At 54.7% G+C, this 24,599-nt stretch overlaps 1 protein-coding gene across 1 annotated transcript in view; it reads left to right on the top strand.

Moving 5' to 3' along the window:
• The window catches only part of RIN3 (Ras and Rab interactor 3), a 103,255-nt gene that overhangs the window by 9,610 nt on the left and 69,046 nt on the right, over positions 1-24,599 (top strand). Inside the window, exon 2 of the mRNA XM_037031718.1 lies at positions 20,396-20,600. Within this exon, the coding sequence (XP_036887613.1) occupies positions 20,396-20,600 (205 nt within the window). The remainder of the gene's footprint in view (positions 1-20,395; positions 20,601-24,599) is intronic.

Raw genomic sequence — 24,599 nt, 5'->3', positions numbered from 1 at the left:
CTATCGACCATATGCTGGGTGCCACGCTGGGTTTGAGCTCACCACTGGCCACTGGTGGGTCTTGACTAGTCAGCTCATCTCTCTGCCTGGCCTTGGGAAAGGCTTGTCCTGAAATGGCCAGAGCTGGACTTTCCCTTCCCAGGGGTAGGCTCCCTTGGAACTTGTGAGGGCCTGCTCTGTGCTGCCCTCCCACAGCCAGGGATCGGCCCTGGGCATGGGGCCACCTCCAGCTGCATCTGAGAGGCCCCAGGTATGGCCAGGGATTGAGCAGGGTGGTCTGTCTTGGGAGGCTGGGCTAGTGCCCCTTGAGGTGCTTTGAAAGACAGCCGGGGGTCTTCTTTTCCCATCCCTGGCTCTAGCATTATCAGGCGTCAAACTCAGCGACGCCCTGGAGACCCCATAATCCAGGGCCTGCTGACGGATGAGTCTGTGGCTCTCAGAGCTGGAGGACTTGCCCTGAAGCCACTTCAAGGCTGGACCCAGGCTCTCTCCAAGGCTCTGTGCAGACACCTTGGTGCACTCCTTTGTGTGGGGCACTAGAGATGGGGTGGGCAGGTGCATCACCTTCACTGGCTGCCTCTCCCTTCAGCCTCTGGAAAGTGCCGAGCTCTTTCCCCACTCAGGGGCTAAGCACACGCCCCCCATCCACCTCCTGCAAAAAGCCTTCCAGGCTGTCGAGCCTCGGAGGGCTGTTGCATGCAGCTGTGCAGGTTGTTCGCTGCACAAAGGCACCTGGCTGGGAGAGAAACAGGCAGGGCTGAAACTTCACTCTCTAGCCCAGTTTGTGTGATGTCAGGGGGAGGGGAGGGAGGGGGTGACAGGCCTCCACAGGGAGCAGGGATGGCAGAGGCCCAGGCTGTGTAGCCTGAGGCTGTGAGGATTGAGACAGTTTGGTTCTTCCATTTTTAAAATTGAGTTATGTATTGGTTTCCACGTGGGCCGCTGAAACAAAGTAGCATAAACTGGGAGACTTACACAACAGAGATTTGTTCTCTGCCACTTCTGGAGGCCAGAAGTCCCAAGTTACGTTGGCTGCAGGGCCATGCTCTCTGCGATTCTCGGTAGAAGCCTTCCTTGCCTCCCCCCAGCTTCTGGTGGGCCCAGAAAATCCTTGGGGTCCCTTGTCTTGCGTCTGCCTCACTCCAGTCTCTGCCTCCATTGTCACATGGACGTCTTCTCCCTGTGTGTCTGTCTCCTTGTTTCTTCTCTTCTTATAAGGACACCAGTCATATTGGACTCGGGCCCATCCTCCTTCGGCCTGACCTCATCTTAACTAGTTACATCTGCCGTGACCCTGTTTCCAAATAAGGTCACCCTCTGAGGTCCTGAGAGTTGAGCCTTCAACCTATCCCTTAGGGAGATACAGTACAACCCACAATAAGTTGAGCTTTACTGTCGCGTGAAATTCACCCCTTTGTCTATTTCTACACATGTTGGCAATGTTGACAGTTGTGTAACCACTCCCACAGTCAAGATACAGAACAGTTCCTTCCCCTCCGAAACCCTCGGTGCCCTTTTGTAGTCAGACCTCCTGCCCCTCCAAGCCTGGGGGGCGCCCCTTTCTTCTTTGCCTCCAATTCCTATCTTTTGAGAAAGCCCCACGGATGCTGCCTTGTGGGCCTCTCTCTCTTCACTTCACTGCGCACGCTGAGGATCCGTCCGCATGGTGCGTCTCAGTGTGGCGTTCCTTTGTTGTTGAGAGCCCCTCCCTCGGGGGACGCGTCCCGGCGTGTTTATCCATCCACCCTCTGTGGTGTATTTGGGCTGTTCCCCGTCTTTGGCAATCACCCCTGCAGACAGAGCCGTGGCGAACATTTGTGTAACATTTGTGTGGAGGGTACGGGTTTTTGCGTGAGGAGCCACATGGGCTGGCTTACATTCAAGTGGCTGGGTGAAGGGCCTGGGGCAGTGGGGGGCACGTGGAGAAACCAGAGGAGACCATTGCAGGGGTCCAGGTGAGCGGCGACAGTGGCCTGGACCAGGGTCCCTGCAGCAGGGATGGCGACGTGCAGGCCCCCTGGGGTGTATCTAGGAGGCAGAGTGGACAGAGCCTGGTGCTGGCCTGGGTGGGCACCATGGTGCCAGGGAGGCCACCTTTATTGTGTCCCGTTGCCTGCCCTCACTCTCCCCAGGGGAGGGCGGCTACCAAGGCTCAGCCTGGCCATCTGGACATGTGGGCATTGAGAGGTGGGACAGGACAGCACAGTGGTTAGGGGTGTGGGCCCTGCGTCAGACTGTCAGGGTTCACATTCCACTCTGTGCCTTGGTTTCCTCACCTGTACAACGGGGAGGCTACTACTTCCTAATCCATTGAGCTGTTGTTGTGTTGCCTAAGTTAATCCACGTAAGGAGCTTGAATAGAGTCAGACTCGGTCTAGATGTTTAAGGAAAGTGGCCGTGGCCCCCACTCCCCACCCTGCCATCCACGCCCCTTGCCCCTTCGGCAGCAAGCCAGTCTGCAGTGCCTGTGGCGGCCTGGGGGGCTGTGGACGGCATCCACACGTGCACCCCCTCCTTTCCCAGGTCAGCCCTGAGCTGCTGTGAGACCCTGAGCTGGCTCCTTCTGCTCGCAGTGCAGAGCCCCCACTGTGTGCCGAGCCCCACTGTGTGCCGGGCTCTGCATGAACCACATCTGGCACAGCATCCCCCCCGCCCCACAGTGGGAGCTTCATAAAGATTTGTGAGTGTGTGACCCACTCATGACACAGGGAGGGGAGTGGCTCTCAGGATACCCCCAGGTCTCAGGGGAACAGAGGCTCCCCGGATCTGCCACAGATATACTCCTCCATTTTCCCGACCAAATACACGCTCTGCCTCAGACAGGAACTGACCATGGTGGCAGCCAGGCAGCCTCCACGGCTATTGCCTGGCCTGGACCACGGTGGAAGGTGTGGTGGGTCCAAGTTCAAATGCCACAGCAGAGGCAGCAGCCCCCAGTGTCCAATGGAGAGTCCTGCTCTGAGACCAGGGTTCATGTCCAGGTTGGGCATGCCTGGGGCCAGCCTAATGCAGGGACATTTACAGTCTGCCCTCATTACCTGCAGATCCGGTATTTGCAAACTTGCCTGCTCACTGAAATGCGTTTGCTGCCCCAAAGCTGTAGAGCTTGGGAGTCACTGGCAGGCGTGGTGCAGCCGCCCAAGGCCTCAGAAGGTGGTGCCCACCCTCTGCGTTGCTGTTCTCATACTTCAAACCAGTGCTACATTTTCACACTTTGACACCTTCTGTTGACAGTTTCACTATTTAAAATGTCCCCCACGCTTAGTGCTGAAATGCTGTCTAGCGTTTCGAAACACAGGACAGTTGGGCTGGGTCTCAAGAAAAAGGGCGTGTCAGACAAGCCTCATTCTGCACGAGTCCTGTGCGCTGTTGGCCAGGAGTCCAATGTGAGTGAAGCAATGATGTGTTGAATCAGGTGCCTGTAAACAGAACCACACGCAAAGCAAGGTTACGTGTGGATCAGTTGACAAACACGCTGTGGCCAGAGGTTCACAGGAACCTGCCCCTGTGCCCCCCGCTCCCGGCCCAGGCGCGATGGTTCAGGATTCGCCGACTCAGCGGGCACAGGGACTTCACAGAACTGTGCCCCCCCCCCAATCCTGAGAGTGGCTGTATCGACGTCCTGGAGACAAATCGTCACCACAGCTCCCCCCTGCGCTGTCTGCATGTCCTCCTCCAGCTGTTTGTTCCCCTGGGTCACCAAGTGCCTGTCTTATGTAGGGTGCTTTTTCAAAACACCCATGTCCTTGGAACACGCACTGTCCCTCCACTCCCTCACCTGGTCCCCTGTCCCCTCCAGTGAAATCTGAGATCTAGAAAGGACTGTGCCCGAGGAGAGGAGTGGCCAGTGCCAATATTCATATCCTGTGACCCTAACAGAGGAATCTCTTTCTAATAGAAGAATCAGTCGAGGCAAACAAAAAAGGGGATTCTTGGCATTCATAGATTGGACATTTATAATGGCAGAGATTTTTGTCTCGAGGGTTACTTCAGGGGCTGTTGCCAAGAGCTTTTTGTTATTGTCACAGCCTGTGAGGCTGGGGTTATAGGGCCCAATTTACAGGCAGGGAAACTGAGGCACAGTGAGGGACTCGATTGAAGCTCCCTGCAATCCATGGCAGAGCCAGGGCCCGAATCCAGGTCAGTGTGAGTCTGGCACCTCTGTCTGGAGCCCCAGAAGGCCCTGCGGTCCTGCCCTGCATCCCGAGGTCACAGGGTCCTGCTGCCGCCCTGCATCCCAAGGAGATGCAGCTTCGATCTCCCTCACCCCCTCTTCCCCAGCCCCCAAGCCCCACCCAGAGGGTGCCCTCCCAGCCCCATCCCTGAGTTGGCTGGATAGACGGACCAGGTGAGTAACTAGAGAAGTGCCTAAGGTATACTGGCCCTACCCACCAGTGTCCCCAAGCCCCACCCTCTGTCCCCTATCCCAGGAGTTGCTGGGTGGGATGGACTGTGCCTGCCACGCCTCAGCACCGCTCCTTACAGCTCCTTAGTCTCCCCCACTCCAGTGCCCCACAATGGCGCCCACAGTTCTTGAGCCAGGGTCCTTGGTTCCTACAGCCTCCTGCTCTTGAAAAGTTACCTCCAGTGGCTTCCCTGTGCTAGGGCCTGAGGGGCTGTGCATGCTGGAAAGGGCGATAGGGGTAGGGGACAGACAAGACACCAAGGAACAAAACCCTAAAGGGGATGTCCCCCTACGGCTGGGGTGCCTGGCATGGACGGGCTCCCATTTTGTTCCTCGAGGTGAGCCTGGACCCAGGAGGGGGCTACTGCCGAGTAGCAGCAAGACCGGGCTGTGCGCGTGACAGCTCACCCCCAGGAGAGGAAATGCGGTCACAACTGTTGGGTGGGTGGCAGGGTGACTCAGTGTCACCAGGGGTGGAAGGAGTGTGACGCTGCAGTAGTTTCCTGCGAGGTGCAAGTGGGGGCCTGGGGCCCATGACCTGCACCCCGAGGAGGGCTGCTGCCAGGGATCGTCGCACTGGGCCCCTGAGCCCTGGGCCGGGTCCGTGCCGGACCCCCTCCTCCAGTTTAGAAATGGGGGCTCACTTTGTGAAAGCTCATCCCCCAGCACTGTGGTCACTTGTCACCCTTTCAGTAATCCTCTGAAGTAGTGGGGTGTGAGTATCCTTTCGCTCATTTCCCTGCTGAGAGAACTGAGGCCCAGAGAGGGAGGGAGACTTGCCCAAGGGTGCCCAGCGCACTGCTTGAGGCACAGGCTAGAATAGACCGTGGCTCCCTGTCCAGGGCAAAGCACTTTCCGCACCACTCAGAGCTGTCCAGGGTCAGTGATGTCCGCCGCAGCTATGTAGCGAGCCACCGTGGAGCCCCCAGTGCAGCAGTCGCTCTGGGGTCTGTGTGCTTCTCCGTCCCATCTCGCAGCCACCGGCAGGCCAGGGTCAGGGTGGGACGCAGTCAGGCCCCACCCCTCCAGGGCAGGGAGGAGACACCTGAGCAGAGACCCAGCAGGAGGGACCCCCAGAGGGCACAGAGGTGCCCTGCGTCCCTTTCTGCGGTGAGTCATGTCCACCGTGGGCCGGCTGCTCCCCCTGCGTGTCTCCCTCCTCAGCCCAGGGTCAGGTGCGGGGGGAGAGAGCCGTGATCTCCTTCCCTTTTCCCCCAGATGATGGGGAACCTCTGAGTAAGCAGCAGGCAGGGCCGGAGGCCGGGGTCACGGTGGGACTTGTGGGCTGCCACGTGTGGTGGGGGCTCCAAGAGGGAGGGACGCCAGCAGGGCCCAAGGACATGCCTCCCCAGGGCTGTTGGAGCAGCTCATTTTCTGAGCCTGGCCGGTCCCTGAGGAGGGGAAGGCAGCAGAAGGAAGTGGGTGAGGGCTCTGGTCCCCAAGGGGCGAGCCTTGCGGGGAGGAGGGCGGGGTGGGATGGTGCACCAAAGGCGGACCGAAGAGGGCCTTGACCATAGCCAGCCTCACGGGTCAGCTCCTGGGAGAAGGGCCCTTACGTGCGGGACGGGGGCGGGGGGGGGGNCCAAGGACATGCCTCCCCAGGGCTGTTGGAGCAGCTCATTTTCTGAGCCTGGCCGGTCCCTGAGGAGGGGAAGGCAGCAGAAGGAAGTGGGTGAGGGCTCTGGTCCCCAAGGGGCGAGCCTTGCGGGGAGGAGGGCGGGGTGGGATGGTGCACCAAAGGCGGACCGAAGAGGGCCTTGACCACAGCCAGCCTCACGGGTCAGCTCCTGGGAGAAGGGCCCTTACGTGCGGGACGGGGGGGGGGGGGGGGGGGGGGGGGNGGGTGCGGGACGGGGGGGCGGGGGGGGGGGCAGGCGGACTCTCCTCTCCTGAAGAACTTTCCGAATCGGCTAATGGCTAATGCAAGTAACACTCGGCACACATCCAGTTGTCTTTAGTATCTTTTTCTTTCTTCCTAATTAAAAACAAATCCCACCCGTAGGACATGAATTCACACACTGAGAAGATTTAAACAGTAGTAAAGTCTACACCTGTGTTGTCCAATACGTAGCCACTGGCCATGTGGAGCTGTTTCATAAATTAAATTAAGTCAAATGAAGTCACGGCTGCACTAGCCGTATTTCAAGTGCTCCATAGCCGCAGGCAACCCAAGGGGGCCCCATGGGCAGCGCGGACAGAGAACATTCCGTCATCGCGCGCAGTTCCTTTGCATAGCACAGGCTCGCACTAGATCATAAACTGAGAGAACTGTACCAGCTGAAAAATAACCTCTGGAATGCACCGGGTTCCCGTGTTTTATGTATTTGCATACGTCTGGGTTTCCCCTTCTCCTTATGCACACTGCCCTCTGACCCGCAGGGCTGCTGGGCCTCTGGGCATTGATACTTCCCATGTTTTTCCAGATGAGGAAACTGAGGCTCAGAGAAGATGAACGGGCCGCAGGTAAGGGGAGCGTTGGAACAGGTTTGTTCCTGAGGGACAGAGGTCCGTCACCCTGGTTTGTCTGAGGTGGCTGAGGTGCGGCCAGGTGGAACTACCCTGATCTCGTCACGTTCCAGCACTTCCCACTTGCTCATGCGTGAGAGAGAGACCTGGACAAGCAAGTCGATCCCCGGGAAGACCGGCTCCTGGGTGTCCATTCCTCCGTTTTCACCGTTTCCCCTGAAATGTTCCCCCATCACTTCTGGTTTCCATAATAGGTCACACTCTGTAAAAATTCGGAATGTACAGAAAAGTGTGAAGAAGGAGAGGAAAGTCACGTAACCTCAGGACTAAGAGCCGCCTCCATGGGCTCTCATAGTTTTCATTCCAGAGCCCTGCCTCCTCCTGCCTCTNTTTATGTATTTGCATACGTCTGGGTTTCCCCTTCTCCTTATGCACACTGCCCTCTGACCCGCAGGGCTGCTGGGCCTCTGGGCATTGATACTTCCCATGTTTTTCCAGATGAGGAAACTGAGGCTCAGAGAAGATGAACGGGCCGCAGGTAAGGGGAGCGTTGGAACAGGTTTGTTCCTGAGGGACAGAGGTCCGTCACCCTGGTTTGTCTGAGGTGGCCGAGGTGCGGCCAGGTGGAACTACCCTGATCTCGTCACGTTCCAGCACTTCCCACTTGCTCATGCGTGAGAGAGAGACCCGGGCAAGCAAGTCGATCCCCGGGAAGACTGGCTCCTGGGTGTCCATTCCTCCGTTTTCACCGTTTCCCCTGAAATGTTCCCCCATCACTTCTGGTTTCCATAATAGGTCACACTCTGTAAAAATTCGGAATGTACAGAAAAGTGTGAAGAAGGAGAGGAAAGTCACGTAACCTCAGGACTAACAGCCGCCTCCGTGGGCTCTCGTAGTTTTCATTCCAGAGCCCTGCCTCCTCCTGCCTCTGGGCGCCTTCTCAGGCGCCTCTTGGCCATGTGGATGACTTCTGTGCACAGTGCTGGTTCAAGCCCCTTGCCCACCCTTCTACTTGTCCTGCCTTCCCCTTGTCGGTGTGCAGAAGTTGCATGTGCCACTTGGGTGCCCTTCGGTGGTTGTGTGTGTGACAGATATCTTCTCCCACTCAGGGCTGCACTTTGAGCCCCTCTGTGGTGTCTTAGTGAACCGCAGTCTTCATGTCAGTGCAGCCAAACTCACCAGTCTTCTGTTGGGGGGGGGGGGTGCGGGTGCGTGTAAGTGTGCCGTTTAAGATCATGAACATAGTCTTCCTTTTCTTCCAGAAGGTTTTTTGCTTTGTTTTCCACATTGAGGTCAGGACAGAGTCTTCCTGGAACTGAGTTGCGTATAAGCTGTGAGGGAGTCAAGTTTCTTTTTTCCCCCCATGGATACCCGGATGTCTCAGCATATTTTGTTGCAAAGTCCGTTCACTCCTCAGGGTTCTGCTGTGGTCATGCATACATCAAGTGACCGTGCCGTGTGGGGGTCATTCCTGGGCCAGCTGTGTCCCAGCACCAGTGCCACACTGTCATAATCACTGTAGCTTTGGACTGACCCTTGGATTCAGGTTGGGATGGCCCTGATTCTGCAGGTCAGTTTTTGTAGAGTTCATGCTGCGGACAATATTGAGCCTTCCCCTCCATGGACACGAGCCAGCCTTCCATCTCTTTAGTCTCATGCTGTGTGTTTGTCATGTTAAATCTTACATCGTAAGCAGGCATCTGGCGGGGTCTGGCAGAGTGGTTAAGACCACTGGACTAGAGACTCACAGACAGCCAGGGTTCAAATCCCAGGTCTGTCAGTTGCTGATGTCACCGCTTTAGTGAGGCACTTAGCTTCTCTGGGTCTCAGTCTCTCCGTCTGTAAAAGGGGAACGATAACCAGAGACACAGGGTTGTTTTAAAGGATTGAGTTGAGATGACTACGTGTAAAACAGTTAGAGCAACGCCTGGCACACAGAAGTCTCTGGAAACATCATTAATTTATTTTAGAGCAGGTAATACATTCCCAGGATTCACAATAAAAATATCATTTTTAAAAGGACGTACAGTGAAGTCGTCTTCCCACCCGTGTGCCCCGTGTGCTTGCCCCGACGCCTGCCCCACCGGTTACTAGTTCCTTGTGGCTTCTTTCAGGGTTGTTTGCGCAGATGCTAATCACAACTCTGTGCCCCTGCTGCTCTGCGTGCTCTCGTCACCTGACCACACACCCTGGAAACCTCCCCATATCCGTGCCCGGAGACCTTCCTTCGTCTTTTCTTCAGCGGTTGCGCAGTATCTGCTGATTTTCCCAGTCCCTTTGCGGCACGCAGTTAGACCATTTCCAGCCTCCGCTCCCTTCAGACAAGGCTCCAGTGACTCTAGCGAGCCACCCCTCCGTGCCTCGTGTTGACAGGTGCAGCCCCGTCTTTACTGGGGGGTCCATTCTCCCAGCGTCTGTATCAGATCAGATATCTAAGACTGCGGTCTCTGTAGGCCAGAAAGGGTTAAATGTTTCCAATTTCATATGTTTCCAGTTTCCAAATGTTTCCAAGCCTGTTATTTCCTGAACCACTCAACCACTGATGATATGTTACTGAACCCTTGTGTGGTGCTGAGCGGGGCACAGAGCAGTAACCCACCGGCACTTGGACAAGGAGTTTGGGGAGCAGGCAGGCATGTGAGCAGCACTGTTGTTCACCGTTGGATTGTTTCCAGTTTGGGTGGCTGTAGGTCACATTGCAGTAACATCCTTGTCTGTTAACTTTATTTGCATTTTTAACATATCTCTTTGAGACAGAGTCTAGAAGGGCAATGACCTGCAATGTGCAATGTTAGCCAAAACAAGAAGGCAGAGCTTCCTAGTTCCACTGGCACAGAACTCAGCTCAGTTCCACGTGTGAAATCCCCTGAACGAGAACCTTTTTCAAAGTCCAAATTGTTTTCCTTGTTTTTTGAATGGGCAATACAGTCATGTGGCTCAAATTCAAAAGTACAAAGGGGTATGCAGGGCGATGCCCATCTCCCAGCCCTGCCCGTCAGCCCTCAGTGCCCCACACCCCAGAGGCACCCTTCCATGTCTCTCCCCGTCTCTGGGCAGAGGTGGCCTCAGGTCATCTCAGCACACGTATCACATCTGAGCACGGGGCCTGCCCATTGTCTGTGCTGACTTGGGTCCTCATGTCCCCACTGCCTCCAGCTGCAGTCCCAGCCAGGAAACTGGTCCCCTGAATCCTGTGTTCTCCAGTAACTATCTCCACACTCAGTGAAGTTTCTAGGTTTGTTTTTTGTGGGAGGGAGGGGAGTGTTAGCTACTCTTTCACTCTGTATAACTATTACTGTAATGATTATTATGATAAGTTGAAGGTGGCGCCTGGCCCATAGTACATGCTCAATAAATACTTATGGGGTGAGTGGATGCATGATGACATCCTTGAATGTTCGCTCTATGCCGGGCACTATCCTGAACTCTTTACAGCAATCCTGTAAGATAATAATACTTATATGTCCCATTTTAAATACAGGAAAATTAAGGCAAAGAGAGGGTTAATCACTTGCCAAGGCAACCACACTGGGGATCTAACCCAGGCTGTCTGGTTCCCCAACCCACGCTTAAACTTCCCGGTCAACACAGCCTTGCCATCACCCAAGGCCTGATCGCGCACAGCATTCAGGGGGTGGTCAGCAGCCCTAGCCTAGCACTGGCATTGGGCGGAGGGTCAGCACTATGGGCAGGCTGAGTCGGCCTTGAGGGGCTGGCTGGGCCAGGGAAAGGGGCTGGGACTGGGAACCAGAGAAGGTTCCAGAGGGAGCGTGCAGGAGCTACGCCCAGGAGTCCAGGAGGCTGTGGGTGTCTGAGCTCTGAAGAGCGCAGAGCAGCCAGGGCCAGGCAGAGGGAGGCTGTGAGGCAGCAGCCAGAGCCTGGGGGCTGGCCTGGCTCAGTGGGGTGGCCACCGAAGGGCCCACAGCACTGAAGCCAGTGCCCCCGAGGGCTCTGCAGGAACCTGGCTGGGCTCAGTGTGGGCAGGCAGAGCCCCTCAGGGCCAGCAGAGTACCCAACAGTCAGCCAAGGCAGGGCCGGGAACCGGGCAGCACCCGCCACACGCCATGCAGCAGAGGCCTGCGGCACGTACACACAGGTGTGGAAACTCTGAAGGCTTTTGACCTGCTCGACCCCTTGATGTGGGCTGTGACGTGCAAGCTGAGACAGCCTGACCTGCTCTCGGCACTTCCGGGGTCCGGAAGACCTGCTGAAGCCGACTTCCCCTCCAGAGGCTGTGGGCTGGGGCCCACACAGCTGAGTCCCAGGTTCCCCGAGGCCCACATACCGAGGGTCGGAGGCCTCAAGCTGCCCTCTGTGCACCCCCTCATCACAGAAGGCCTTCTGCTTTCTGTGTGAGGAGAAACCCAGGGACCTCTGTCACAGCAGGAGCTCCCAACACTGTCCTTAGAGCCCTAAGCAACTGTGGGGGTCCACCAGGGCCTCGTGCAGGTATTTAGCCTCTGGAACTGGGCTGGGGGCATTGGCCACGAATTTGCACATTACACATGTGATAGAGTCTGATTCCAAAACTGGCGTCCCTGCCTGACCGCCATGGTCAGCCTGCGAGCTGGGTTTCTGGTCCCGAGTCCACCCAAGGCTGGGCCAGAGGTAGAAGCAGGCAGCAGCTGCAGCTCAGCTTCCACACGTCCAGGAAAAAAACATGTGGCAGAGAGGAAGCCACTGAGAAGCTGGCCTGGCCACCTGCCCTCTCTCGGCTGTCCACCAGGGCAAAGCCAGACTGGCTTAGAAGAAAAGCCCTCAGGTGGCACCTAGCCAGGGGTCCTCTGAGTCATGCAATCGCAGGAATCGCTGCGCCGGAAGGACCCTTAGTCTTTGATCTGACCCCACTCAGGAAATGCACGGTCCAGCTGCTGCCGCTCTCTGTTACAGAGGCCCTAGCAGACAAACCTGGCCAGCAGATCTGAACACGCTTTCTCTGACCAGCCTTCAGCAGGACAGTCTGGGCAGCCGCTGCCAGTCAGCCGGGTTCACATGGAAATGCCACCTGCTTGCCATCCCAGATCTCATCCAACCTTCTCATTTTACTGACGAGCCCCCTGGACCTTGAGAGGGGAAGTGAGTTGCCCAAGGTCACACAGTGAACAGCAGAACCAGACCGTGGTCTCCGGCATCTGAGCTCAGTGCTATTTCCTCTAGGTCACACCCGTTGTCCTGGAGAATATGGCATTTGTCATGTCATGACTCATCTTACAAACTCTTTACCTCCCTTTGTTTCCACAACGGGATCCCCCGGAATCCAACAATGGCATACCAGGGTGGCAGAGAGGACTCCGTTAGGTGAGCAAGGCAGCCCTGATACCCCAATGGTTCGCTGCAGCCGGAAGGCTCATAAAGACCCACTGGGCACATTCAGGGATTTGTGTGCTGGTCATTGACAGCCGCACATTGGCCGTGGTGGGAGTGCTGACGTCATGGAGACAGGCAGTGACTACCCGTCGGGACGGTATGTTTCGGGGACCTGGATGAGCCCTTTCCTGGCGCACCACTGATCCAACCCAAATGCCTCAGCTGGTCTTTGGGTGTGCTCGCCCTCCACACGTTCCCGGATCTTCCTCCCTCTCGAGCAGAACCCACTTCCCTGGGGTCTGGAGCCTGGGTTTCCTCCAAGAACTGTCCCCGGGCCTCTGGCTCATTTAGTAGTTAGCACTTGTTAAGTGGCAGCTACAGCTGCGTTCTTTCCTGACACTGTCCCCTTTGGTCCCCACACGGCCTTTGGGGCAGGTGGCATGGGTCTCCCTGTTTACAGAGCGGGAGACTGAGGCTCAGAGGGTTGGAGGGGTGGGCCGTTGTGCACCGCCACCTCCCCCACCCCCACGGCTTCAAGAGTCCCCCAGCCCCAGGGGCCTGCAGTTGTCGCTACGTGTCTGCCAGCATCTTCGCCGGCGTCAGGGACTCCGGGGTGTCCTTCTGCCTGGCAGCAGCCACTGCTCCTGGCCCAGGTCCTGTGGCTGCCACCGGGCACGAAAATGGCCCCAGTGACTCCAGCTTCTGCTTGCCTTTGTGGCAGAGGATTTCTCCGAAAATCTCCTAGAGCCTGACTCTGTGGGACGGACTCTTCTGACTGCCTTCCAACACTGGCCTCCAGGCTCCAGAACTGACTTTAATCCACCAAGAAAAAAGAGCTGGAGTCCTCCCCGAGAAATTAACAAGCTCAGGGGTCTGGAGACCCCACCCAGCCCACTCAGTTTATGACGCGCTCTGGGGCCTAGGTTGGAAGGTGTGTGCCTGTGGGCGTTTCATTTTGTTTCTTAATTAAATATTTCTAGTGTAGAGAAATCTAGGGGAAAAAAAACCAGAAGAACCCCCTGAGTACCCATAATTCAGCTTTGTTAAATCCTGTCTTTTGCCAGATTGCCTCAGATCTTTTAAAAATAAATAAATCTTTATAGAACTGAAGCCTCCTGCATGCCCGTCCCTGATCCTATCCTGTCAGAGGTAACCATCACCCGGACACAGAACTGTGGTGTGTGTTTTCACACCTTAGAGAAGTGTTTTTGTTCCTTCTATAGTTTGCTTGCGGCACTTTACATCACGTTTTTTGGTTTGCTTGATTTTATTTATTTTTTAAAATTTTATTTATTGATTTTAGAGAGAGAGTGGAAGGGAGAGAGAAAAACATCAGTTTGTTGTTCCATTTATTCATGCACTCATTGGTTGCTTCTTGTAGGTTCTCTGACTGGGGATCAAACCTGCAACCTTGGCATATTGGGTGATGCTTATGATAACCAACTGAGCTACCTGGACAGGGCTGGTTTGTTTGATTTTCAGACCTTTTCTTTGGACAATTTAAGACTTCCAGGAGAGTTACAGGAATAGACCAATGAATTCCTGTATGTCCACCCTTTACCAGATTCACCAATTAATACACTTTGCCACATCAGCTCACTTTTCCTTTCTCTCTCTCACTCTCTCTCTCTTTCTCTCTTTCTCCCTCCTTGGGGCAGCTGGTAAGCATATCTCCCCCATGGACTGGGTGGATGCTGACTCCAGGCCTGGTCCCTGCAGCCCTGGGCCTGGGATGCCCCAGTGTCTGACCCCAGGCCATGGCCAGGGTGTCCAAGGCTGTGGCACTGCTGACCAGAGCTCTGTGCTCCAGTCCCCCGGGCAGAAAGAAAGCCAGTTGGGGAGCGATTCCCCTTTCTAGGGGAGTTGCTCTAAAATCTGAGGCTTGTTATCTTGCACCAACAGTGCCATCCGTCACCCAAGGTCCCAAGGCTGCCTTTGCAGGGTCCTGAGCAGGAGTGTGGCGAGAAGCGAGGGCATGGATGTGGGGTCCCTGGCACTGCCCACAGAGGACATATCCAGTGCCATGTGGGCTCAGCCATGGTCCCTGGCAGTTAGAGCTGATGTGGCCAGGCTATTCTGTAACAGTGATCACGGCACTAAAATAAAGCTGGACAAGGGTGCCCCCTGCTTTGCCATCCTGCCTGAGCCTGACAGCCACCATGATCAGCACGGGCACTTTGCAGTCACAAGCGAGCAGCACCCAGAGAGCTCCAGTCAGTCACCCAGGGCCCGAAGTCAGCAGGGGAGCAGGGATTAGAGGGCAGCTGCCTGGCTCCATCGGCCAGGTCAGAGCAGGTGGCCATGTCACTTTGTCCCTTTAGGGCTGAACTGCTCTGGTGATCTCAAGCCAGACCGAAAACTTCCCACACCCCCAGCGGCTACTTCTCCAACTCCTCGACCTCAGAGACCCTCTCCAACCCCCAGATCCTTGCCGCTGCCAAGCCACCACGCAAGGCCCCTGCACGAGCCTTTGTCACTTCTGAGCTGGCCCACCTAGGGAGGGAGGACACTGACAGAGTGGGACAGACCCTGGAAAGCGGGATCTTAAGGGCCTTGGGCCTCCCCGGTGGTTCAGTCAGGGCGGGCGCTCGTCCCTGCAGGGTTCCTGGGACAGCCCTGCCTGTTGGTCTTCTCACCAGCCCTGTCTGGGTCCCCGGTATAGAAGGGGTTCTCCAAGTGGTGTGTTTCTGCGCCCAACAAAACTGACGTCTTTTTTCATGTCAGGCCATGTGGTTCCCAGGCACTTGAACTTGTGGTCTGTCTCTGGGGCCAGATGTTATCTTGGGTGTAAGCTGAGCCTGACACAGAGACCTGCACCTCAGTCACTCTGTCAAATGTACGAGGTCCTAAAATCAAGGCCACAAAGCGGGAGAGCTGCAGTGGGAGAAGGAAAAGAGGAATTTCAACTAGAAAACAATAATTAACACTTCCCCTGAGTACGTGTGCTGGGCGAAGTCACTGACAGACTTTGCATGATTTTGCACGATTATTTTGTTACAGAAGGACTATTCCTGTCTCTTTGAAAAATGCCTAAACTAAAGCCCAGAGATGTAAAGCAACTGGCCAGAGATCACACAGCCTAGATTCAAACCCAGGGCTTCTGTTAACAGCAGGCAGCCTTCTTCTGAATGGGCCTTTGAGGATGGGGTGAACCTGATCCTCAATAGTTTACTATAAAAAATTTAAATTTAAACCTACAGAAAAGTTGAAAAACTTTTGCGGCAAACACACATATACCCACCACTTACCCTTAGCACATCTGTGTATTTGCTTTATTACATGTCGGTCTGTCCCTCTGTCCATCCATGAACCCACCTTACTTCGTTTGCCTTCCAGAGAAGGCTTCGGACCCTCCTGCGTGTGTCAGCGTGCACATCACTGACTCTGGTCATCTGTGGTGCTTTTTTATTGCTTTGGTATGAAATTTACGCGTGATAACATGTAAAGACACACTCGAAGTGCTCCGTTTGAACTTCACGTGCGTATTCGTACAGTATGTGTTTTTCTGCACCTGGCTTCTTTCACTCAGTGCCGTATTGCTGAGGGTCAGCCACGTGGTAGTGTGTATCTGTGGTTCCTATTTGTTGCCGCTGTTCCATTCCGTCACGCACCAGCGTCTGCTTGTCTGCAGACGACCCCTGGACCAGTCTGGGCGATCGTGAGCAGAGCTGCTGCGAGCGTTCACGCACAGGTCTCTTTGCAGACATGCACTTTTGTTTTTTCTCGGGTATACACCTGGGCATGGAACGGCTGGGCCGCAGGCTAGGAGTAGGTTTAGGTTCATAAGAAACGGCCTTTCCCCAAGGTGGTCATACCAGCCAGTTTACATTCTCACCAGTGATGCTTGAGAGTTCTGATTACTCCATGTCCCACCACGACGTGGTGCTGGCAGGCTTTTTAATTCTAGCCATGCTGGTGGTTGGCATGCGGTATCTCATTGTGGTTTAAATTTGCATTTCCTTAATGACTAATGGTCTGCGCTCTTCCACCTGCTTCAGGGCCATTTGTCTGTCTTCTTTGAGGAATCCCCAACTCTTTGGCCCGTTTTAAAAATTAACTTGCTTATTCTCTGTTAAATGTATGCTTTGCAAATATTTTCTCCCAGCCTGTGGTTTGAGTATTCACATTCTGAATGAGGTATTCCTATGGGCACACATTTAAATTGTGATATGTTTGATCTAGCCACCTTTTCTTGTATTGTTCTTGCTTTCTGGGTCCAATCCAATGAACTTTTGCTCACCTACCGGAGAGAGTGTTGGGAGGGGTCGTAGAGAGCCTGACGGAGCCACAGGTTTGGGGGACAAAGCAGCCCGAGCAGGAGCACCAGGTGGGGAAGTGCAGGTCCGCTGGGGCAACAATGATCAGAAAAGGAACACCTAGAGGGTGGCAGTGTCAGAAAAAGAATTCCTTCAATTCTTTTTGAAGGAGACTAGATTGGAGTCTTTAGGCAGTGGGAGCCACTGAGGGCTTTAGAGCAGGAAGGACGTGGCGATCTCAAAGGAGAGGTGGATGGCACAGGCCTGGTAATGCTACAGCCTGGGGCAGAGTTTCTCCTTGTTCCTCCCAAAAGTGGTAGTGTGTGCCTCTCTGCCAGGCAGCAGGGGGGAGAGGGGCAGGCTGTTCAGGTTCCTCTCTGAGGACCCTCAAAGACTCTGTGGACCCAGAAGCCACACAGTCTGCACCCGGACTTAATGGACCCACTTCTTGCCAAAGAAGCCTGTGGGTTGGTGTGGGCCAGTGGTTGGGCAGAAGCCCATGGAAGGCATCCTTACCTATGGGGTCGGAGCCACCTCTCCCAGATCCTTTCGAGGACCCCTGCCCTGCCCCACGCTGACCTCACCTCCTCCCGCCTCTGCCCTCTGAGCTCCTGCTGCCTCCCAGGCTTCCTTGCCCTTTCCCTAGACCAGATAACTGAAGGCCTTTGCTGGCCCCGTGTCCGGAATCTCCTCCTCTCGCCAGCTCTCCTCGCCGTCCGACACTCTCAGTCACTCTTTGTCTTCCTTCATGGTTGAACCCTCCCCTGGCTGAGGTGAACGAATCATTCTGTCCTCTGCTCAAACCCAGTGCGGAGGACAACATCTGGCCGTGGCGGCCCTGAGAAGACACTGTGTGAATGAAAGTGAGGCACACGCCCCTCCTTTATCCCAAAGCCCGGGTCCTACTAGGGCCTCTCTGCAAATGGAGGGACCTTCTAGGCCCCCCTGTGCCCATTGCACAGATGAGGAAACTGAGGCTTGGGAAGGGACTGGACTTGCCAAGGTCTTAGCTGAGTGGGGGGCCAAGTGGACATGGGAGCCCGGAGCTCAGCTGCCATTGCAGTCCTCACTGGCCCCCAGGGAGGCTCTGGGCCCACGGAGGAGACTTGAGGATGATCCTAAAGCCTTTTGGTGCCAGAAGATATCTTTGGTTTGGGGGCGGGGGGCCGGGCAACCTAATGGGACCCAAAGTGCTCATTCTCTGGGTCATTCTGGCCTCTGCCCACAGTCGTAACTTCCTTCCCAGAGGAGATGCTGCAGACACATGTCAGGGCTTGGGAAGCGATCACGTCTACTTCAGCTGGGCCGCTCCGGCCTTGAACCCCAGTTCCACAGCCCGAGCGCATCCGTGGGGCTGCCCGCCGGCCCCTGACCCTCGACCCAGCACCATGGTGCCTGCCACTGCCAGGGACACTCCTGCTGTCCTGGTAACCTGGCACCGGCTCTGTGTGGACCCAGGCAGAATCCTTAAGTCCCCATGTACACACACAGCACCCACGAGAGGGAGGGCGTCCTGAAGGGTCCAGCAGTGGGGGCATCAGAGAGGCATTTTAGCACCGACATCCCCCCCACACCTCCCCACTCAGGTCTCTGCAAAACCCGCCTGCTGAACACAGCGCAGCTCTGCTGGCCAGGTCTAATCTCGCACTTCACAGCCTCCTAGGGCCCCAGAGCCACAGCCGGGACCCCGCCTGCCTCTGTGGGAAATGCCGTTCCCCTGCCCTCAGACATCCCTCCCCACCCCTCCCCAGGAAGCTGTTCCACTTTTCTGCGCCTTTAACAGGGCTCATCCCTCCTCCAGGCCTCTCCCTTCAGCATGTGCCAACCTTGATCACAGTGCCCCTGGCCGACACCCCAGAAACACAGAGAAAAGGAGGGGGACCACCCCTATCCTGCTGGCTTCATAACAACCCCTTCTGTCTGACTAAGGTTTTGCCCCGCAGGCAGGATGCACAGAAGGCCCCCCAGTCCCCAGCTCAGGATATGAGGCACCTAGGTGCCGTCCCTCCTTTCCTGGAATCAGGGTGCAGAGCGGGGGCAGCGAGCCTTCTGGGCAGGGTCTCTTCAGCTGGACCTCTGCTTTGGCTTTTCTGTTTCTTAGGGCTGTGATGCTCCTCCTTCCCCCATCCTGACCTATTCCATTCTTACTGGGGTGTGGCGGGGCGGGGGGCACAAGGGGGACTTCTGGAAATGCCTGTATCGACCCTTCTAATAGAAATAGAATGCAAGCCTCATATGTAGCAGTAAAATGTCTAGTTGCCACATTTAAAAAGTAAAAAGAAATAGCTAAAATTAATTTTAATAATTTACCTAACTCAGTATACCTAACCTATCGTCGTTTGAAATGCAGTTGATAGCCACGTAAGCTATTATTAGTGAGCTAGATATTTACAGTCTTTTTTTCATATCAAGTGTCCAAAATCCTGTGTGCGCGCCTCCATGCAGACCACCCACTTTTATTTTTTGTAGTTGTAGCAGTTACTGTTTGCATTCAACATTATTTTGTATTCATGTCAAGGGAACGCTCTGTCAAGTGTCTGATTGTCCAGTTGGACAATATTTCCACCACTCACCCGGCACCATACATATTCATTACATTATTGTTGACTATTCCCCGTGCTGTACTTCACATCCCTGTGTCTGTTTCGGGACTCCCAGTCTGCACTGCTCAGCCCCTCACTTTTCACCCAGTCCCCCCCTCTCCCCCAACAGCCCACTTTTAAGAAGGGCTCAGGCCCCACATGTAGCTACAGTATTGGATACGCGGTTTTCTCTCTTGATCGGGGTGGCAGACGACCGGTGCAGACACGTGCCGGGATTTGTCTAGTTGTACGCTAGAGACTATACTTTCACTAAAGAAGTTTTTTAAATGTCCTGTTCAGNGGCTGTGATGCTCCTCCTTCCCCCATCCTGACCTATTCCATTCTTACTGGGGTGTGGCGGGGCGGGGGGCACAAGGGGGACTTCTGGAAATGCCTGTATCGACCCTTCTAATAGAAATAGAATGCAAGCCTCATATGTAGCAGTAAAATGTCTAGTTGCCACATTTAAAAAGTAAAAAGAAATAGCTAAAATTAATTTTAATAATTTACCTAACTCAGTATACCTAACCTATCGTCGTTTGAAATGCAGTTGATAGCCACGTAAGCTATTATTAGTGAGCTAGATATTTACAGTCTTTTTTTCATATCAAGTGTCCAAAATCCTGTGTGCGCGCCTCCATGCAGACCACCCACTTTTATTTTTTGTAGTTGTAGCAGTTACTGTTTGCATTCAACATTATTTTGTATTCATGTCAAGGGAACGCTCTGTCAAGTGTCTGATTGTCCAGTTGGACAATATTTCCACCACTTGCCCGGCACCATACATATTCATTACATTATTGTTGACTATTCCCCGTGCTGTACTTCACATTCCTGTGTCTGTTTCGGGACTCCCACTCTGCACTGCTCAGCCCCTCACTTTTCACCCAGTCCCCCCCCCTCTCCCCCAACAGCCCACTTTTAAGAAGGGCTCAGGCCCCACATGTAGCTACAGTATTGGATATGCGGTTTTCTCTCTTGATCGGGGTGGCAGACGACCGGTGCAGACACGTGCCGGGATTTGTCTAGTTGTACGCTAGAGACTATACTTTCACTAAAGAAGTTTTTTAAATGTCCTGTTCAGAGTTCTGCTCACTGTCCCTGAGCCCACTCCCGGCTGGAATTAGCTGCGCCTGTCACACTGCGCTTTTGTTTATATTTATTCCAGTTTTGTGCCACAGCTGGGTATTTCTTTGTATGTGGAACCCATTTTATCAGAGGCACTGAAAGGTGAGGAGTTTGTTCATGTTTTAACTGCCCACAGGGCCACTGGCTTCCCGGATGCTCAGTTAGCAAGGCCGGTGGAGCTGAACCCCCACCCGTCCTACACCTCTCTCTGCGGAGCTGTGGGAGGGCTGACCTCTTGATTCTGTTCTCAGTCCTGTTCCAGATGTTGACAGAGGAGAAGAAGAGGAAGAGGAGGAAGATGGCGTGGGGCCTTGTCTGCCAGTCACCCAGAAGAACTGCCTCCTTCCCCGGGGCATCAGCGTCCTGGAGAAGCTTGTCAAAACGTGCCCGGTGTGGCTGCAGCTGGAACTCGGCCCGGCGGAGGTGGCCAGGATCCTGCACCAGGAGGCAGCCGGGGTGAGCGGGGGCCTGTCCATCTCGTGGTCAGCGGGGCAGGGGCAGCCACAGGAGCTGCCGGGACTCAGGAGCAGGGCACTAGTAGGAGGCTGCTTTGGGGAGCAGCTGTCCCTGAGGGAGAGCAGGGCGTGTGCGGCGGGTGTGGGCTCTCTGGGCCCCAGGGCGCCTGAGGCAGGCCTGGTGTGTGGAGAAGGCAGCCAGGTGTCCTGGACCAGAGAGCCTCAGAGCAACCAGAGGGACCCGGGAAATCGTGTCACCCCCCTATTTACATATGAAAATAAGGGGCTGCGGGCTGGGCCCAAAGAGTTTGGGGGTCAGGCTCTGAGGCTGCACTTTTCCCACTTTGAAATGCGGCAATAACAATAGCACTTCCTTCTGGGTGGCCTCAGCCTCCTAGGGGATGTGGATGGTGGGCGAGAAAAATGAGTCAGAGGTCACCGAGGGCCAGCCCCACCCAACCTCCGAGTTTGCTCTTACAGGCTGCTTCTGCTTTTAAAGAAAAATTGACGGTTAATTTGTTTAATTATAAAAGCGCGACACATGGGTGTCCACTGTAAAAAGAAAATCAGGCTGGACAGAAATAAAAAGAATTATCTTCTAAAGGGGTTTGCCACCGATTTTTTTTCAACTTGCCTGCTTCCCACAAGCCTTTTGTGTTTGCTTGTTTCTCTAACGAGGTGGCAGTCACTTCCCATAAATTAGCCCTGTGACGGGCACAGTTGAGTACTGCACAGTGTCGTGCAGCCGCCACCTCTCTCCTTCGGAACGTTCGTCACCAGAGAGATAAAACCCTTGGCCGTTAAGTAGTCACTCCTGTTCCTCCCGCCCCCGGGGCCCTGGCCACGGGCAGCCAGTCTGCGCCCAGGAGGCCTTTCTGCCAGAAGAGCATGGTGCGCCTCTCCGCCCCGTCCCCGTGGACAGCCCCTCATCTCTGGCAGCAGGTGCCCACTAAGCCCTTACTGCGTTCCAGGCACTTGTCTGAGTTCAACCCCCGAATTAGTACAGTTTATCCTCACGGTGGGCCTCTAGGGTAGGAATGATCATTCCGCCCATTTTACAGATGTGGCAACTGAGATACAAAGTGGCGTGACCTCCCCCGGGAGACACAGGGATGAGGCCCAAGCCGGACTTTGAACCCAGGCAATGTGGGTGCTCCTGTGCTGTATCCTACACACACACAGACACACACACACACACTCCTCTTTCAACCTCCTAGCGCTTTGCTGTTCTCTCCTTCTGTGTGCCCTGGAGTGCCGCCCTGTGTCTGGGACGCATTCAAGCTCATGAATTCAGGGGCCTTAGTTGGTCAGTGGACTCATTCTCACCTTGGACTCCATAGAATTCATCGAGTCAGCAGTTGTATATGAAGCTTGTGTGGCCTCCAGCCAAGCCCCAACCTCCCTTTGCCCCACAGTTGGAGCAGATGCACCTTCTCTTACCTTCTCTGCCCTTACACCTTGCTCTTCCCTGTGAGCTTCTGTATTTTCAAGCAGAAGCAAAGCCCTGAGATTGGCCAGCTTTTATTCAAAGTTGTTCTTTGCATGCTCTCATTAACCCGCACCGGGGTTTCTCTCCGGTGGGTATGTTTGGTCTTCCCATTTCCAGATAAGGAATTGCAGGCACACAGACTTGAACTCACTTGCCTGAGGTCGCACATCTGGTGAGAGCAGAGCCTGCATGGTGTGCTCTTTGGGGACACTGGGCAGACCCTTTGCTGCATGATGCCACCCCCAGAGGACTGTCTGAAATGCCACCAGTGCAATGGCTTCAGTGTTCTTAAAGATACAGACACCACGGGTGGCCCGCAGGCTGTGAGAGCTCATGGGGTCTCCCAAGATCACCTGGACCCACCCCTCCTGGCTCCAGGGAGACACAGGGCTTCATCAAGTCTGGGGCCAGTGGTCAGGAGACTGGAGATCCAGCCCCTTTGTCCCAGAGATCTATGTGACCTTGACCATGTCCACCCCCTTCAGCCTGCTTCTCTATAATCTGATAAAGTGGGAACATATCGGCCCAGTTTTGGTTTTTTTGTGTGTCCAGACTCCAGGCAATCGAAAAGCCACCTTTATTCATTCTACACCAAGTGGTACTTTCGTTTGTTTGCTTTACTTTAGAAGTTTTAGAGAAAAGTTGCAAAGATAGTACGGAGGGTTCCCTCATCCACGTCTCACCCGGCTGCTCCTGTTGTTAACGTCTGACATGAATTGGCACCTCTGTCACGGTTCACGATACTTGTCACAGTTCACGAGCCAGTGCTGCTACCTTAGTGTTGACCAGAGCCTGCAGTTTACTCAGGTTTCCTCAGCTTTTGCCCGCTGTCCTTTTTCGTTCCAGGTGCCCTATCCAGGGCACCACCGTGTCTTTCGTCATCGTGTGTCCTTGTCATCATGTCACACGACCGGGACAGTTTTTCAGGCTTTCTCTGTTTTTGATGACTTTGACAGTTTTGAGGACTCCTAGCCAGAAATTGTGTAGAACACCCCTCACTTGGGAGCTGTCAGGGGTTAGACTGGGGTGACCCCCTTCACATCATGTCAAGGGCACAATACACGATACCAACCTGGGCTGTGGGTGTTGACCTTGGCCACCTGGCTGAGGTCGTGTTTGTCTGTTGCTCTGCTGTGAGTTCCTCCTTCCCCCACTCCCACGTTGCCTGCCCCCGAAGGCGGTCACCAGGCACAGCCCGCACCTGGAAGTCACACTCCACTTCTTTGACTCTCTGCATAGACTATTTGGAATTCTTCTCTGTGAGATTTGTCTCTTCTCCCCCATCTATTTTTTGATTCAGTCATGTTCTTAGAGCAGTGTGGATTCATGGGTATTTATTTTATGCTTTGGGTTATAATCCAATACTACTTTAACTATTTTATTGCTCAGATTATTCCAACTTTGGCCACTGTGAGTCTATGTTGGCTCTGTGTCTCTCTGACACACCCCCACTGTGTGTGGGCTTTGCTCGTGTGTTAGTTTTCTGGAGCTTTTTCTTACTTTCTGTCACTACAAGATGCTCCAGGCTTCTCCTGTGTTTTCTCGCCCCCATCCCAGAACCGTTTCTCCGAGAAGCCTTCATTCCTTTCCTTACCGTTTCGTATCTGAAACCAGGGTCAGGAGGCTGAGTGTCTTCATTGCTACTGGAGTGCCAGACGGTGGTGTTAAATGAAAGAAACGTCTTATAAAGTTGCTTTTTATAGTGGAGGGGTGACCTCAAGAGTTGCAGGAAGCTGAGTTGGGATGAAGTGGACCAGCCCTGTGGGAGGTGCAAGGCGCTCTCCCCAGAGCCACATCCGAGGAAGACCCCTCCCATTCCGTGCTGGTTTGGTGAAAGCACCCCCTCGGCCCCTCTGTTGGCCCGTCTGGGTGCTGGGGCCAGAGGCCAGTGCACGGCTGGCAGCGACTCAGGTCTGCCCAGTGCCAGGCACCGTCCTGTCCTCCCCACAGCCCTGCAGAACCGGAGGCAGGCTCTCTGGTTCCTAAGAGAGGAAACGCACCTCTGATGGTTAGGAGCCTCCCTAGTGATAGAGCAGCACTAAGTGACTGCCTTCAAAAGTTAAAAAAACACAACCACACACCATGCCTCAGCCCCAGCCCCAGGAATGCCAGTTTCTCCCGTTTGCGGGGGGTGCTCAGTCATTGGTGTTCTTTCAAAGCTCTCCCCTCCAGGGGAGAGTCACGCAGGCCCTGGTTCTGTCACTCAGCCGGGACGGAGCAACTCCATGCCATGCCAAGGGACAGCTTCGTTAGAAGTAACGGGAAGGCGGGCCACATGTGGCCAGAGGGGGCTCCAGCCACGGGAGCACTGACCCCCAACAGGCATGGCAGTCCCTGCTTGTGGCCCCTGGGAAGAACCTGCCACTTCGGTCCCTGCCCTAATGGGCATGATTAGAAACTCTCCCCAAGCAGCTGCAAAATAGTCTGAAGGTAACGAAAGTGGAAAAGCAGACGACAGCTCTGGATTGTCCGGGCCAAAAATGCACAGTACAAACAAAACCATTATAGTGT

Source organism: Sturnira hondurensis, unplaced genomic scaffold (assembly GCF_014824575.4).
Source record: "Sturnira hondurensis isolate 20B ecotype Veracruz unplaced genomic scaffold, ASM1482457v3 Scaffold0021143, whole genome shotgun sequence".
Taxonomy (NCBI): domain Eukaryota; kingdom Metazoa; phylum Chordata; class Mammalia; order Chiroptera; family Phyllostomidae; genus Sturnira; species Sturnira hondurensis.
The sequence above is the reverse complement of the archived record's forward strand: the minus strand, read 5'-3'. Positions and strand labels throughout refer to the sequence as shown.